This window comes from Neodiprion virginianus, chromosome 5, assembly GCF_021901495.1.
Source record: "Neodiprion virginianus isolate iyNeoVirg1 chromosome 5, iyNeoVirg1.1, whole genome shotgun sequence".
Taxonomy (NCBI): Eukaryota; Metazoa; Arthropoda; class Insecta; order Hymenoptera; family Diprionidae; genus Neodiprion; species Neodiprion virginianus.
This window is the reverse complement of record NC_060881.1, coordinates 12789705-12804847: the sequence shown is the minus strand read 5'-3', so window position 1 is coordinate 12804847 and position 15143 is coordinate 12789705. Positions and strand designations below refer to the sequence as shown.

The 15143-nt window shown below is 45.9% G+C and overlaps 2 protein-coding genes across 2 annotated transcripts; both read left to right on the top strand.

The window, feature by feature from the left end:
• Positions 1–1275: 1275 nt before the first annotated feature.
• LOC124305555 (uncharacterized) lies at positions 1276–1818 on the top strand. Its single transcript, XM_046765131.1, has one exon. It carries the CDS (start codon positions 1276–1278, stop codon positions 1816–1818), a length of 543 nt encoding a protein of 180 aa, XP_046621087.1.
• A 243-nt stretch (positions 1819–2061) lies between these two features.
• Positions 2062–6549, top strand: LOC124305554 (uncharacterized). The gene is made up of 2 exons (XM_046765130.1): positions 2062–4783; positions 4904–6549. Exons 1-2 carry the CDS (start codon positions 2062–2064, stop codon positions 6547–6549), a joined length of 4368 nt encoding a protein of 1455 aa, XP_046621086.1.
• The last annotated feature ends 8594 nt before the right edge of the window (positions 6550–15143 follow it).

Genomic DNA, 15143 nt, shown 5'->3' with positions numbered 1-15143 from the left:
AGTTGAGAGTTGAAAGTCATTAATTAAAAAGATTAAAGAACTATGTTTCTTCACAGTCTATATGTCATTGTATTAAAAAGTTTTAAAGAAGGTCTTTTTAGCAGTAAAATTAGTTTGCAAAGTGTCCAAGAAGTGGAGCTAGGCTCTTTATAACTATGTTCCCCATGTCTAACAAAAATTATTATTGGTTGAACCGATTGGGTCAACAGGTGAATAGCGACTGATGGGAGATACAAATATGATCCAGAGTGAAGGTGAATCTAATATAAACAATTATACAGAAAAACAGAAAAACATTTTGTGAAAAAAATTATGTAAAAAAACTGTGCTATGGGGACAAAAATTTATGTATCTAGTCAAGGTTAAACAATATTTGTTGTGAGGGCGGAGATTAGAGGTTTGTAAATATTACTTAAATGTTCAACATCTTGTCTAAGATTAACCGAATTGGTGTGTCCTACAATGTTGCACATTTCTAGTGTTTCGGCAAGGTATCGAATAGTTACATGTGTGTCTCGCGACACTTAAAATCGTCCTCGCACATGTACGCACACTCGCGTGCAATGTTTACTTGCCGTCTCTGCGTCAAATCTCGCCGCTTGCCCGTGTCGCGACTCAAAACCCATCAGCTGTATCTCATGTATTGTCTACTATCTCGAAATCATGTATGTGTATAATCTATGTGTTCTCTCGCTCTGTAAAATCTTCACTCTCTGTAACGTTCTCCTGCGATACGGTCTGTATCGCCGCATCAAAACGAATAAAAGTTCTCGGTTACTATTAATCATCATCTCTCTACATCTCTACATCATTTCGTTTCATTCACACTCGTTCTCATCACTAATTCGCCGATCCCACGTCGATGATCCATATCTTTTTGCCATCTCTCTAAACATTTTTTGGTCCTTCGAGCCGGATCAGTCGCGAATCGAATCGGATCATTCGCAAATCGAGTCGAATCTTTCGAACCGTTGCGACTTACGGGAAAACGAATTAGCCAGTGAGTGAAACGGAACTATCGCGTGTGCATCAAGTTGCAAAAGTTCACGTAATTAAAGTGAACAATATCGTTATCGGTGAAAACCATCATCAAAATCAGTCGCATCCGTTAAATTCAAACGTGCGGTGTCCTCTGTAGTGACCGTGACTAAGATCTGAGCGTCAACAACACCGATCTCTCGAAGTGTGTATCGCGACGTCCTATTATCACTGTGTGCGTATCTCGGTCGTGAAAACTCTGTTTGTCGCGTGAGTTACACTTTCTCGTTTGTCAAAATGACGATCGACGAATACATTGAACGTCAAACCGATCTCTTCATGCGCATCTGTCGCACTCTCGAAAACTTGCGCAAGCTCGGTGAAGCAAAAACAACCCTCGGGCAAGTGCAATCGCGATTAGATGCTTTAAATTCAAATTGGCTGAAGTTCCAAGACATGCACGAGACAGTCGATCAAATTAGAAGCGCAGCAAAAGGTGATCAACTCGACGCTATCAAAAGACTTTCGTATTTCGCGAAAGACTATTACGGACAGTGCGAAGAGCAATACTTAAACGCGAAGGGAGAGATACTCGATCTACTCGGAACTCTCAAGACTCTATCGGCACCGATCGTGCCAACAGCCGTAGCCCCCCAACTCACAACTGGAGGAGCCTCAAAACGGCTACCACGCATCGAATTGCCTACGTTCTCGGGCAATTACTCAGACTGGAAGTCTTTTCACGACCTCTTCACATCAATCGTTCGCGAAAATTCGCAACTCTCGGAAGTGGAAAAACTGCACTACCTAAAAACAAGTCTTACCGATGAACCGTCATAACTCATTAAAAACATCGCTCTTACCGCTGAAAACTTCCCTCGAGCCTGGGAAACTCTCGTCTCACGGTACGAAAACAAAAGACTTTTGACGGATTCTCATCTCGCGACACTTTTCGCGATTCCTCGTGTCACGAAAAAGTCGTCATCAGAACTGAAGAGCTTGCACAGCAACACTTGCGAAGCCCTTGGCGCACTCGAACTTCTCGATAGTCCCGAGAAATTAGGGGATCACATCATCGTGCACATGACGATTCGCAAGCTCGACCCAGCATCTCTCGAAGAGTGGGAGAAAAGTGTTAGCGAGAAACTCGAGCCCCCCACGTTTGCGGAGCTCAAGGCGTTTCTCATCGGTCGCATCCACACCCTCGAAGCCGTGGAGCAAGCTCATGCTCATAATCAAATCGCGACGTCGAAACCGCACTCATCGCAAGGAAGGTCAAATCTTCAGACGACAAGGTCACATACAGCGCAATCAAAGGAACAGTCGTGTGCTTGTTGCAAAGGCAACCACTACATCGCGTTCTGTTCGACCTTTCGCGACAAATCTCTGGATCAAAGAAGAGAAGTGGTTTCTGCGAAAAAGCTTTGCTTCAATTGTCTCGGTCTACATCAGCAGAAGGACTGTCGATCCAACAAAACGTGTCGCGTGTGCAACGGTCGACATCATTCCTTGCTGCATCGAAACTCTTCTTCAATCTCGACAGCTGCCAACAGCGGCACATCTCAAGGACAGGCCGTAGTAGCGCAACCTGCAGTGCAGAACGCACCGATCTCGAACAGCGCCCCTCAGGTGAGCAACCACTCAGCTCAGCCTACAATGATCAAGCGCTCTCCAGTTCTTCTCGCCACAGTGCAATTGATCGCTTCGAATCCGGAGACTGGAGAAAGAATCATCGCTCGCGCTCTACTCGATCAAGGATCCGAAAGTTCATTCGTCACGGAGTCGCTAACGCAACAATTGCGACTACGTCGGCATCAAGCAACGATACCGATCATTGGCGTCGGAGCTCATCAATCGGCAGTGACTCGCGGCATCGCGACATTGCAACTCCAATCTCGTGCTCACACCTCGTTCTCATGTCAGGTGGAGGCACTCGTGCTTCCACGACTCACATCGTATCTACCCTCATTTCGACTTCTCGTCGAAGACTGGCCTCATCTACGAGGACTCAACCTCGCGGATCCAAGCTTTGCACATCCCAGTCAAATCGACGTAATTCTCGGAGCTGACATCTACAGCAACATCATTGGTCAAGGAGTTCGAAGAGGAGCACCAGGAACACCAATCGCGCAAGAAACTCAGTTCGGTTGGGTCCTCTCCGGCTGCGTTTCAGCGGAAGCAGCAAGCCCCTCGTATAGCACAGTCCAAGGCTTCCAATGCTCCCTCGATCACGAACTGCTCGATCTCGTGCAGCAGTTTTGGAAGCAGGAAGAAGTGTCGAAACCTTTGGCACTAACTTCCGAAGAAGAGCGTTGTGAGCAACACTTTCGCGAAACGGTTTCTCGAACTGCGTCCGGTCGTTACGTAGTTCGGCTGCCGCTCAAAGACAATTCGGTAGAGCTCGGCAACTCGCGGAATCCCGCGCATCAAATGCTCCTTCGTTTGGAGAAACGGTTCGGTAGCGACGCGAAACTCAAGGAGGCTTACTCGAGCTTCCTTCGTGAATATCGTGAACTCGGGCACATGCGTCGCGCTATCAATACACCTGAAGACAATTCCCGCGTGTTTTATCTTCCCCATCACGGTGTAGTTCGCGACAGCAGTTCAACAACAAAGTTGCGTGTCGTGTTCAACGGGTCTCAAAGAACCAACCTCGGACTCTCTCTCAATGACAATCTTCTCGTCGGTCCAAAAGTGCAAACCGACCTCGCGGACGTTCTCTTACGCTGGCGACAATATCCAGTCGCGTTCTCATCAGACATCGTCAAGATGTACCGACAAATTTTGGTCCACAATGATGACCAAGATTTTCAGCGAATCCTCTGGAGGGAAGAACCAGAGCTACCGATTGAAGAATATCAACTGACTACGGTATCGTATGGTCTTGCAAGCGCTCCGTATCTCGCGATTCGTATTCTTCATCAACTTGTTCAGGACGAAGGTAAGCAGTATCCCTTTGCGAGCCACGTCATTCTCGAGAACACGTACGTCGACGACATCCTCTCGGGAGCAGAGGACGTTGATCAAGGTCGCGAGAAAATCAACGAACTCAATCAATTGCTCAAGGCGGGCGGCTTTGAACTTCAAAAGTGGACTTCAAGCCACCCAGAAACTCTCGTTGACATTTCTCGAAACCATCAAGAGATCGCGATGCATCTGAATCTCGATCAAAGTCCATTCTTTCGGGGTCTCGGTCTTGCGTGGAGACCAGACATCGACGCGTTTGCGTTCTCTCCGCAAATTCATCAAACTCGGGACAATTTCACGAAACGAAAAGTTCTCTCACAAACCGCGCAGCTCTTTGATCCTCTCGGATGGCTCTTGCCGATCACGATCAGAGCCAAAATCTTTATGCAGGAATTGTGGGCACTCGGTTTCGACTGGGACGAGCCGCTCTCAGCTTCATTGTCCTCGCGATGGATCGAGTTTCTACAAGATCTTCAAGGCATCTCAGCTATCACCATCCCACGATGGATCGGGTTAAGTTCAGCATCTCTCGGGATAGAGATCCACGGTTTCGCGGACGCCTCTGAAAGTGCATTAGGCGCAGTGATCTACGCGCGAACGTATATCAACACTCACGAAGCGCGCGTTTCACTAGTGTGCGCGAAAACTAAAGTAGCGCCGCTAAAGAAGGTGACAATTCCTCGTCTCGAACTCTGTGCTGCGAATCTTCTCGTCCGGTTGATGTGTCATGTGGAAAAGACTCTTAATTTCGAAAACACCCCGGTTTATCTGTCGACGGATTCCACAGTCGCGCTCGCGTGGATCAAAAGCCACCCATCGCGGTGGAAGGAATTCGTTCGTAATCGCGTAACGGAAATCCAAGAGTTCGCGCGCGCTCGTTGGTATCACATCTCGGGTTTTTAAAACCCCGCTGATCTTGCGTCTCGTGGTACATCTCCGGAGCAACTTCAAAAATCAGAACTTTGGACCTTCGGACCATCCTGGCTCTCGAAGCCTTCTGTCAATTGGCCATCCTTATCTCCGCGACCGGAAGAAAACATTCATCTCGAGGAAAGAAAAGGGCTGTCGACGCACATCGCAACAGCTAAGCCGCTACAAATCTGGGATCTCGTCGATCGCTACTCAAAACTATCGACTCTCCTCAAAGTCACATCATTCTGTAAACGCGCAGCAAATCGGTTCCTCGCGAAGACGACATCGAATCGCGTAAACACGTCTATCACTGTCGGACCGATCTCTACTCTCGAATTGAGCGACGCTCAACTGTTTTGGACCAAGGTGACCCAGCAGGCGTACTTTGCAGAAGAAATTCGCCAAATCGAGACAAGCTCAAGTCTCACTCGAAGTCATCCACTATCGCGACTCATGCCGTTCATCGATTCGAACGGATTCCTCAGAGTCGGTGGTCGACTGAATCACTCATTGCTTTCGTATGACGAAAAGCACCCGTTCATCTTGCCTCGCGAATCATCGTTCTCCACATTGATCATCGATCATCATCATCGGTTGAAGCTCCACGGAGGTCCGCAACTCACTCTCGCTACAATCCGACAGCGGTACTGGATCCTGGGAGGAAGAGTACCGATACGCATGTTCATACATCGTTGCGTTCCTTGTGCGCGTCATCGCGCCACCCTCAGCAGCCAACAGATGGGCCAACTCCCTCAGTCTCGAGTCACGCAATCAAGGCCGTTTCTTCACTCTGGCGTTGACTACGCTGGTCCATTCTCGATTCGAGCCTCCCGCGGAAGAGGAGCGAAATCATGCAAGGGATATATCGTTATCTTCATCTGCTTCACGACCTCGGCTGTGTATCTCGAGCTAGTTTCGGACTACACGACGGAGGCATTCATCGCGGCGTACAAACGCTTCACATCTCGACGAGGAATTTGTGCCTCAATCGCAAGCGATTGTGGAACGAATCTCGTCGGCGCAGACTCAGAACTTCGCCGTCTTCTCGCTGCATCGTCAAAGGAGTTCGCAGAAATCGCAAACACCCTCGCATCACACGGAACCCAGTGGCGGTTCAATCCTCCCTCCGCGCCTCATTTCGGTGGAAAATGGGAAGCCGGAGTGAAATCAGTCGAATTTCACCTCAAACGAGTCATCGGAGAAGCTACTCAAACGTTCGAGCAATTCGCGACGTTCCTCACGCAAGTAGAAGCCACGCTTAATTCTCGACCTCTTTGCGCTATCTCGGACGATCCACGGGATCCAAGTGCCTTGACTCCAGGACACTTTCTCGTCGGCTCAGCATTGAACACAATTCCTGAGCCGTCACTCATTGAGGTGCCAGTTCAACGGCTATCGCATTGGCAACACTCGCGTCAAATGCTGGAGCATTTTTGGAAACGCCGGAGTACGGAGTATCTTCAGTCCTTCCAAAACTTCTCGAAATGGCAGACTTATCACGGGAATATCAAAATCGGATCCATCGTTCTCGTAAAAAACGGAAATCTACCTCCATCTGTGTGGCCCCTCGCGAAAGTGATCGAAGTGCATCCGGGGACCGACGGTCTCGTTCGCGTTGTGACCGTTAAAACGAAATCCTCTGTGTTAAAACGTCCAATCGTAAAATTGTGTGTGCTTCCAGTGTCCTCTTAAGACAATTATTGACTCTAAGAATAAATAACGCACGGCGGGCGGCATAATCTAATTTCGCGATCGTTACCGATAGCGAAGCGGGCGGTATGTTTCGGCAAGGTATCGAATAGTTAAATGTGTGTCTCGCGACACTTAAAATCGTCCTCGCACATGTACGCACACTCGCGTGCAATGTTTACTTGCCGTCTCTGCGTCAAATCTCGCCGCTTGCCCGTGTCGCGACTCAAAACCCATCAGCTGTATCTCATGTATTGTCTACTATCTCGAAATCATGTATGTGTATAATCTATGTGTTCTCTCGATCTGTAAAATCTTCACTCTCTGTAACGTTCTCTTGCGATACGGTCTGTATCGCCGCATCAAAACGAATAAAAGTTCTCGGTTACTATTGATCATCATCTCTCTACATCTCTACATCATTTCGTTTCATTCACACTCATCACTAATTCGCGGATCCCACGTCGATGATCCATATCTTTTTGCCATCTCTCTAAACATCTAGTAATAGTCTTTTATAATAATTGGGTTCTTCACAAAGGATGTTTGTATTGTCGTAGTTAAAAGTATGTTGTTTATTGATCATATGTTTTGTTTGAGCAGTGTGACGTTCTTCAATCTCATGTACATTGCGTTGATGTTCTTTGATTCTGGTGTTAAGGTGGCGGCCAGTTTGTCCGATATAAACTTGGTTGCAATCATTGCAAGGTATTTTATACACAACATTGGATCGTTTGCCATTGGGGATCCTATCTTTTCCCGTGTCAAAGACTAATTGTAAATCTTTTGAATTTTTTCCAACAAACTTGACATTATGTTTGGTAAATAGACGGTTCAATGACTCAAAGAGACCAGATACATATGGGATGGGAATATATGTAGTAGCAGGTCTATTGTTATCGTCTGCGGGAGCAGAGTCAATATTACTGTCAGGTAAGTTGTTGATGTAGGTGCGTCTCTTATTTATATGTTTGTGTAATAGGCCATGAGGATAATCATTCCATGTTAGTATGTTGTATATGAGTGACAGATTTTTTGCGTGGAATTCTGTACTTGAAAGTTTGATGGCTCGGTCAACTAAGTTAATGATGGTGTCTATTTTTTAGGACATTGGGTGGTGAGAATTAAAATTCAAATATCTTTGAGACCAGATTTGGGGAACATAGTCATAAAGAGCCTAGCTCCACTTCTTGGACACTTTGCAAACTAATTTTACTGCTAAAAAGACCTTCTTTAAAACTTTTTAATACAATGACATATAGACTGTGAAGAAACACAGTTCTGTAATTTTTTTAATTAATGACTTTCAACTCTTAACTCCGACATGTAAAATAACTAGAAGAGTGACAATGACTACCGTCACTCAAAGAACATTGTCTCCACAAATTGTGAATTGTGAATTCGACTGCATCTTAGTCCGCTTACTTCAAAAAAAGGTAAATAACACTCTAAGCCTACCTTTTTTCAATTAATCAAATTGTTCTCACTAACCAATAATATATAATAGCCCTAAGAGTATTACATCTACAATATTTAATGTCTGATTGTACTTCTAGTATTGAAAAAAAAATTTTTGTTGTTCTTGACAGTTAAATAAATAAATCGTTCTGAGGAGGGCCCATATCCGGGTCGAAACGTTAACTAAAAATACGTTTACTTAATTGACCGATCACCAAGATTCTGTAATAGATTATATACGAGGTCGAGAATTCCTACTCATCAATAGTCACTAACAATGCGTAAGTAAGAGTCAACCAGTCGCGAAGTTACTTGCAATAAGAAATGGAAAGTGATAAGATAAGGAATAGTAGAGAATAAGGTATAAGCTAGAGAGAGAGAGAGAGAGAGAGAGAGAGAGAGAAGTGACGTGGATTTTTCCCGCTCTTCGGTCACTTGGAAAAAGACCGAGAACTTACCTCGTGCACAATAAATCGGCGTCCACGATGTACCCTGGACCTAAAACAATGTCGCGAAATGTGTTGGGCGCCTGGCGTGATTAACACGCCTCGAAATCGGTAATGCGAAATACCGCGACCATATACCCGATAATTTTTGGGTAGAGAGAGATGCAACACAAGTAAGCCAACGCGTGGTTTGGCCAAGTCACTATAAAATTCCAATAATATTTTTCTCGTCAGCGATAATACAAAAAATAAAAATAAAAATAATAATGGTACTGCGAAAGTCGTTCTTCGCGATTCCAAATACAAATGCTTAAATTTAATCCAAAAGAAACAAGGAAGGGAGGAACAAACAAAATAATAAATAAAAAAATTAATAAATCTAGGAGACCTTTACGGCCTACGTGCGCTAGTCGCCGTCTTAATAATACCCTAACTTGCAAAAACCCAAAACAAAATTTTGACTCGATGCGCTGCCCGCGATCGTCCTCGACTACGACGCTAGTCGTCACTTAATCATAAACCGCTAAACAAAAACGTGATCTAGATCATAATCGACGCGCTAATCGCAATCGTGATTAAATCTAGGTGATGTCTTATTTCTACGGGCGCTAGTCGCCACCTTACTGAGGCACAAGAATTCGTAAACTAAACCAAAAAGACGTCACTCTACGCGCTAATCGCGACCGAATTGATAACTCTAGGAAGCTTTTCTGATCGTGCGGGGGTGTAGCGTATTATGACGCATCCGAGCTCCAGTCGTAGTCACTATTTCCACAAAGTTCGCAACCCTTCCCGCTAAACCGAGTATCTACGCACAGTAACACGCGACCCCACGCGAGGTGGCCCTTTTTACATACGCGGACTCGACGAGACCCCGTGCAGCGGAATTTGGCCACAATCAATTTCGAACCGAAATTGTTCCCCACTCGAAACCGTGACTCTACGCGAGACTTTACAGGGATCAACTTGACTCAACGCGTTATCGCGAAACTCAGGCTACGGTCATCATCAAGGAGATCGGCAAACAGATTTCGAGCGCTACTCTAACTCCAAGATTACGTGGGCCGACCGTTTATCAATGTGCCAATTTAACTTGCGCTCGAAGTATGCCCGCAAAGAATTACAAGCGCTTACCGCTCCGCAGCCACACGAGGAATTCCCCGACTCCAGTTTCTGCCATTGCACGCGATTTTTCTTTTTTTTTCTCAACTCTGACTCAATACTATTACCACCCACTACGTAACGTCGCCAGGACTCAAGTGGCGAGTCCTGCAAATCGGAGCCGCAATTCGAACATGCCCGGAACATAGGCGCCATCCATAGTCAAAATTTTCCCGACCGAATTGGGGTTCTGGTTACGCAATTCTTACAATCTAGCGTATCGCTATCGTTGAATTCCGCTGTCGCGGGGTGTTGATTGGCTGGCCAGTCTCGGGTACCCCGTAGCTTGGCAGTGGCGTGGTGATGACTTCGCGAGGGTACCTGTCGTCAGTTGGGCGACGGGGGGGGGGGCTACGGCTCGCCGGCCACCAACGGGAATCTCGTCCGCCTTGGATTCCCTCGCGGCAGAGCTCTCCGTTGACGCTCTCTCCGTAGCCTCGTGCGAGGCCCTCCTTTCGTCGCGATCCGCCGCGATTGCCATCCAGTAACGTCGTTCGGATTTGCTGCCGATCCCCTGTCTGAAGCCGCATTTACTCGCCACCCAAAAAAAAATAAACAAAAATCCTGAAAAGTCTTATTCGCTAAACCGGCGATGGTCCCCTCTTAGAGTCTCGGATGCGTGACTGTTGTCCTGGCGCTCTTTTTCGAAATTAGCCGCGGTCTGCTCCGCGTGCTCCCTAAGTCTATGGTCCGTCTAGAGTTCGGGGAGCCGTGTGGAACGCGCAGTAAAAATTCCACGTTACAATATATATATATATGTCGCATCGCCAAGGAGTTCGAGATTTTCAAGCGACGCTGCGTCCAAACAGTGTTCTCGATTCCCGGCCGATGCTAATGCAAACCCAAGTGCGAGGCGCCAAGGGATCGGGCTCTATGGCTGCAGAAGAGGTTGCACCTTATGAGTGCATTTCTGGGAACAGACTCACCCCCTTACGGGTGGTGTGGAGGGTAAAAACAACAAATGGCTTGCGTGACGGAGGGACGGCAATTTTTGGAAGTGGAAAGAAAAGGAGGCTTGGGACACTTCTGTTGGGACCACGACAGAGAGAAGACGTTCTAGATCATTACACCGATATTTGAATATTGTATCATTGACCTGCATATGCAATAAAACTGTATTTAAGCGTGTCACTGCGGCAGTCAGTGAATTAAATTTCGTGTAATCTGACATCAGAAGTGGGATACAGAACGTTTAATCAACTGAGTTTTGAGGGCGGTATAGATTGTAGGTAAACCGTGTTAGTGGGTAACGTTGGATAAAACAATGGAAGGAAACGGTGAACAGAGTGCAAGTGTGGCGAGAGACGCTGGAAAGAGTGTAGGTATGACTGACCATGAGACAAGCAATGTAAAATCTCGAAGTCGGAAGAGAAATCGGTCCCCGACGACATCAGAGTCCGAGTACGAATCTGACGATTAAATGCGAAGGAAGAATAGGCGCAGAAAACGTGAAGCAAGATTGGAGGAAGAGAATCTGCGACTTCTTGCGTTGCTTTCTAGACGAGAACGTGCTCCGATGGATCTTGTCAAATTCGATGCGAAAACAACAGACGCAACCGGTTGGGTGAAAATGGTTGACGAGTGGATTCGTCGACATAGCCCCGATGACTATGAGGTGGTCCAGCACTTGGCGAAAGCATTCAAGGGCGAAGCAGCTCAGTGGTTTACGGGTATGGATCCCTTAGGGAAAACCTGGATCGAAATACGTGCCGAATTTTTAAGCGCGTATGCAAAAAATAAGAACGTCGCGTCGGAGCTACACACGATCTGGACAGAGGACGTCGAGTTTACGCTAGAGAACTTCATGAAGAGAGGAAGAAATTTGAAAGCGTGGCTCAATGAGAGGAAAACGGTTGACGAAACGGCCGCTCAACTTGCGGGATTATCGTATTCGGAGAAAAACCGATTCGTTCGCAACGTATTCGTGCGTGAATCGCCAAAAAGTTTGCAGGAAGCGATGTCGTACCTCGATGGACGAACGACCGACCATCATCGACCGCGTGCATCCTTCGGAGCCCCTGGTCCACACACTAAGACTCCGACGCCGCGAGATGGGAAGTCGCACCGTTCGGATATCGAGTGCTATAATTGCGGAAGGAATGGACATCGCAGGGCCGACTGCCGATCAGCCCCGCGGTCACAAAGTAGCAGCCATGCAAGGGGCAAGGGTTCGGACAGCAGGAGCTCGGACTCTAGGAGATTAGTGACCTGCTACAGCTGCAAAGAAGAGGGACACATTGCCCCACATTGTCCTAAGAAGAATGACAAGGTAGTAAGGCTATGTAATTTGACTTCTTCTGAGAATGCTTTGAGGCTGGCCGATGGTAAAGTATTGACGTTCATCTTTGATTCTGGTTCGGAGTGTTCGCTTGTAGTCAAGAGTTTGGTAGAAAGGTTGCCAGGTAAAAGGAAATCAATCTTCACACGGTTGAGGGGTATTGGAAATGGATACGTAGATTGTTGTGACAAGATCTCTGTGTTCGCCGAGCTGGATAGAATAAATGTTGAAATTGATCTGTATATGCTATCGGACGAAAGTTTGCCCGCGAAACTAATTCTGGGAAAAGAGCTGTTGGCAAATGGTGTCTCAGTCACGTTGGACGGAACCATGGTTAAATTTGCAAAACCTGGAAAATTTGTTGGCTCGATTAGCTCAACGATTGATATCAATGCTGTTGATTGTGATGTGGTTGGAATGAGAGAACCACTTGTAGAATTGTTGAGGCTGTATGCGAAACATATGAGTGTTGAAGTTCCAAAGATTCGAGTAACATCTGGCAGCTTTGAGATTAGGCTAAAAGACGAAAATAAAATCGTGCAGAGAAGACCCTATAAACTGGGCCTTGTAGAACGGGAGACTGTAAGAGGTCTGATTGATAAAATGCTCGAGGCAGGAATCGTTCGGGAAAGTAGAAGCCCATTTTCCAGTCCAATAATCTTAGTAAAGAAAAAGGATGGATCGGATAGATTATGCGTGGACTTTCGGGAGTTAAATTCGAACACAGTAGCGGATCGCTATCCGTTGCCATTGATTCAAGATCAATTAGATCGCGTGTCCGGTGCGTATTATTTTTCGTCATTGGATATGACAGCTGGGTTCCATCAAATACCCGTAGAAAAAAACTCGATCGAGAAACTCGCGTTTATTACACCCGATGGACAGTTCGAATTTTTAACAATGCCGTTCGGGCTGATGAATGCACCTTCCGTGTATTAGAGATCAATTAACCACGCGTTGGGAGAATTGAGATATTCTTTCGCGATTGTTTATTTGGACGATGTTCTCATACCGGGCAAAACTGCACAAGAAGCTCTAAATAGATTGAAAATCGTAATGACAAAATTAGCCGAGAATGGATTTTCGTTCAATTTGAAGAAATGTAAGTTCTTGAAAACTGAGATTGATTATCTGGGGTACACTGTGTCGCATGGAGAGCTGAGGCCCAACCTTTGAAAAATCGAAGCACTGGTGCAATCGCCCATCCCCCGAACGCAGACCCAGGTAAGGCAATTGTTAGGATTAGCATCTTATTTTCGTAGGTTTATACCAAGATTCTCGCAGGTAGCAGCTCCTCTCTATAAACTGACTGCAGGTAGCACCAAGACGATAACGTGGACAGACGAACACACCGACGCTAGAAACAAGCTCGTTGAACATTTAACATCAGAACCGTTGCTGCGAATATTCGACCCTAATCTTCCGATCGAACTGCATACTGACGCTAGTGCCCTCGGGTATGGCGCTGTATTACTCCGACGCATTGACAAAGAAAAACATCCGGTCGCTTATTATAGCAAACGTACCATAGACGCTGAAACTCGTTATCATTCGTATGAACTCGAGACCCTTGCAGTTGTGAATGCAATAAAGTACTTTAGACAGTACCTAGTTGGACGTAAATTTCTAGTTGTGACGGATTGTAACTCACTGAAGGCTGCGAGCCTTAAAAAAGATTTAACGCCACGAGTTTACCGTTGGTGGGCATTTTTGCAATCGTTTGAATTTGAAATAGAATATCGCGCGGGTGAACGTATGAAGCACGCCGATTTTCTATCTAGAAATCCACTTGGAGAGAAGAATGTACTGAAAGTAGTCAAAGACGACGTGAATAAAATAATCGAATTAGCTGATGACTGGTTGATCGTAGTACAGCAGAAGGACGAGGAAATAAAAATTTTGTATCGCGAGGTAATGGAAGGGTCGGAAACCGCAAAGACATACTCAATTAAGGACAAAATCTTGATGCGAACGATAGAAAGAAAATCTAAGCAAATCACGTTACCTGTAGTGCCAAGGCTGATGGTATAGTCACTCATACACCACGTACACGCGAATATCTGCCATTTAGGCTGGGAAAAGACTCTAGATAAGTTGTATGAACTTTACTGGTTTCCTCATATGTCAAAGCGGGTTAGGAAATTTGTAGAAAATTGTATTTTATGTCAAACTTGCAAATCAGTATCGAGACCAATGCAAGCGCAGTTGCATCCAATAGAAAAAGATAATGTTCCGTGGTATACGATTCACGTAGATGTATCGGGTAAACTATCAGGTCCTTCGGAAAAAGAAAGAATACGTTTTCGTGATCATAGATGGATTCACAAAATTCGTGACATTGAATTGGATAAACCGTCTGGATACAGAAACAGCGATTAGTCAGATCGAGAAGCACTCATTTACTTTTGGGGTACCGAAACGAATCATTTGTGACCAAGGTTCGGGGTTTACAAATGCGCGATTTAAGAAATTTTGTGAGAAAAAGAATATCGTGTTACATCTAATAGCTTCAGGGACGCCGAGAGCTAACGGTCAGGTTGAGAGGGTCATGTCGACCATGAGGAATATGCTATCGGTAAGCAAGGCCCAGGGAAAGAGATGGCAAAATGAGTTAGGCAGAGTGCAGCTTACGATAAATTCGACTGTTCACAAAACAACAGGGAAGAGTCCCGCTGAGATTTTATTTGGTACAAAAATAAATGCAATTGAGATTGAACGCGTGAAGCACGGTAGCGTGGAAACCGATAACGATAATTTAGATGAACTTAGGGCAGAGGCTGCAAGTAGCATGACAGCAGAAGCTACGAAGGAGAAAGAGAGGTTCGATAGAAAGAACAAACCGGTTAAGCCATTCAAAATTGGAGATTTTGTAATGGTAAGAAACAATGACAGGATAAAGACGAAGTTGGACGCGAAATATCGCGGTCCCGTAGAAATCGTTGCGGTGCTTCCGAACGATAGGTATCTGGTTCAAAAAATTGGCTCTGGGTGGAGAGGTCGCAGTAGCATTAAGGTATCTCATGATAAACTGATCGCAGCTCCAGGGGATGAGACGAGTCAGGACAGCTGTGTCGCAGAAAGTGAAGAAGACGACCACAGAATCGTGTAGCGATTCGTGGGTTTTTGTAAAATTGTGGCGGCACCAAAAGTTGTGCTCATGAGCGCAAACATGGGATTTGCAGAGAGATTGTGCCCACGTAGGTCGGGACAATAAGTGGTTGTGCATTTTTGTTGATTCTGTTAGTTTTTGAATT

Coding starts and splice junctions, on each gene's coding strand:
- LOC124305554 (XM_046765130.1), top strand. CDS start 2,062: ATGACGATTCGCAAGCTCGACCCAGCATCTCTCGAAGAGTGGGAGAAA. Junction 4,784..4,903: donor GCGGTGGAAGGAATTCGTTC/GTAATCGCGTAA, acceptor TTCAAAAATCAG/AACTTTGGACCTTCGGACCA.
- LOC124305555 (XM_046765131.1), top strand. CDS start 1,276: ATGACGATCGACGAATACATTGAACGTCAAACCGATCTCTTCATGCGC.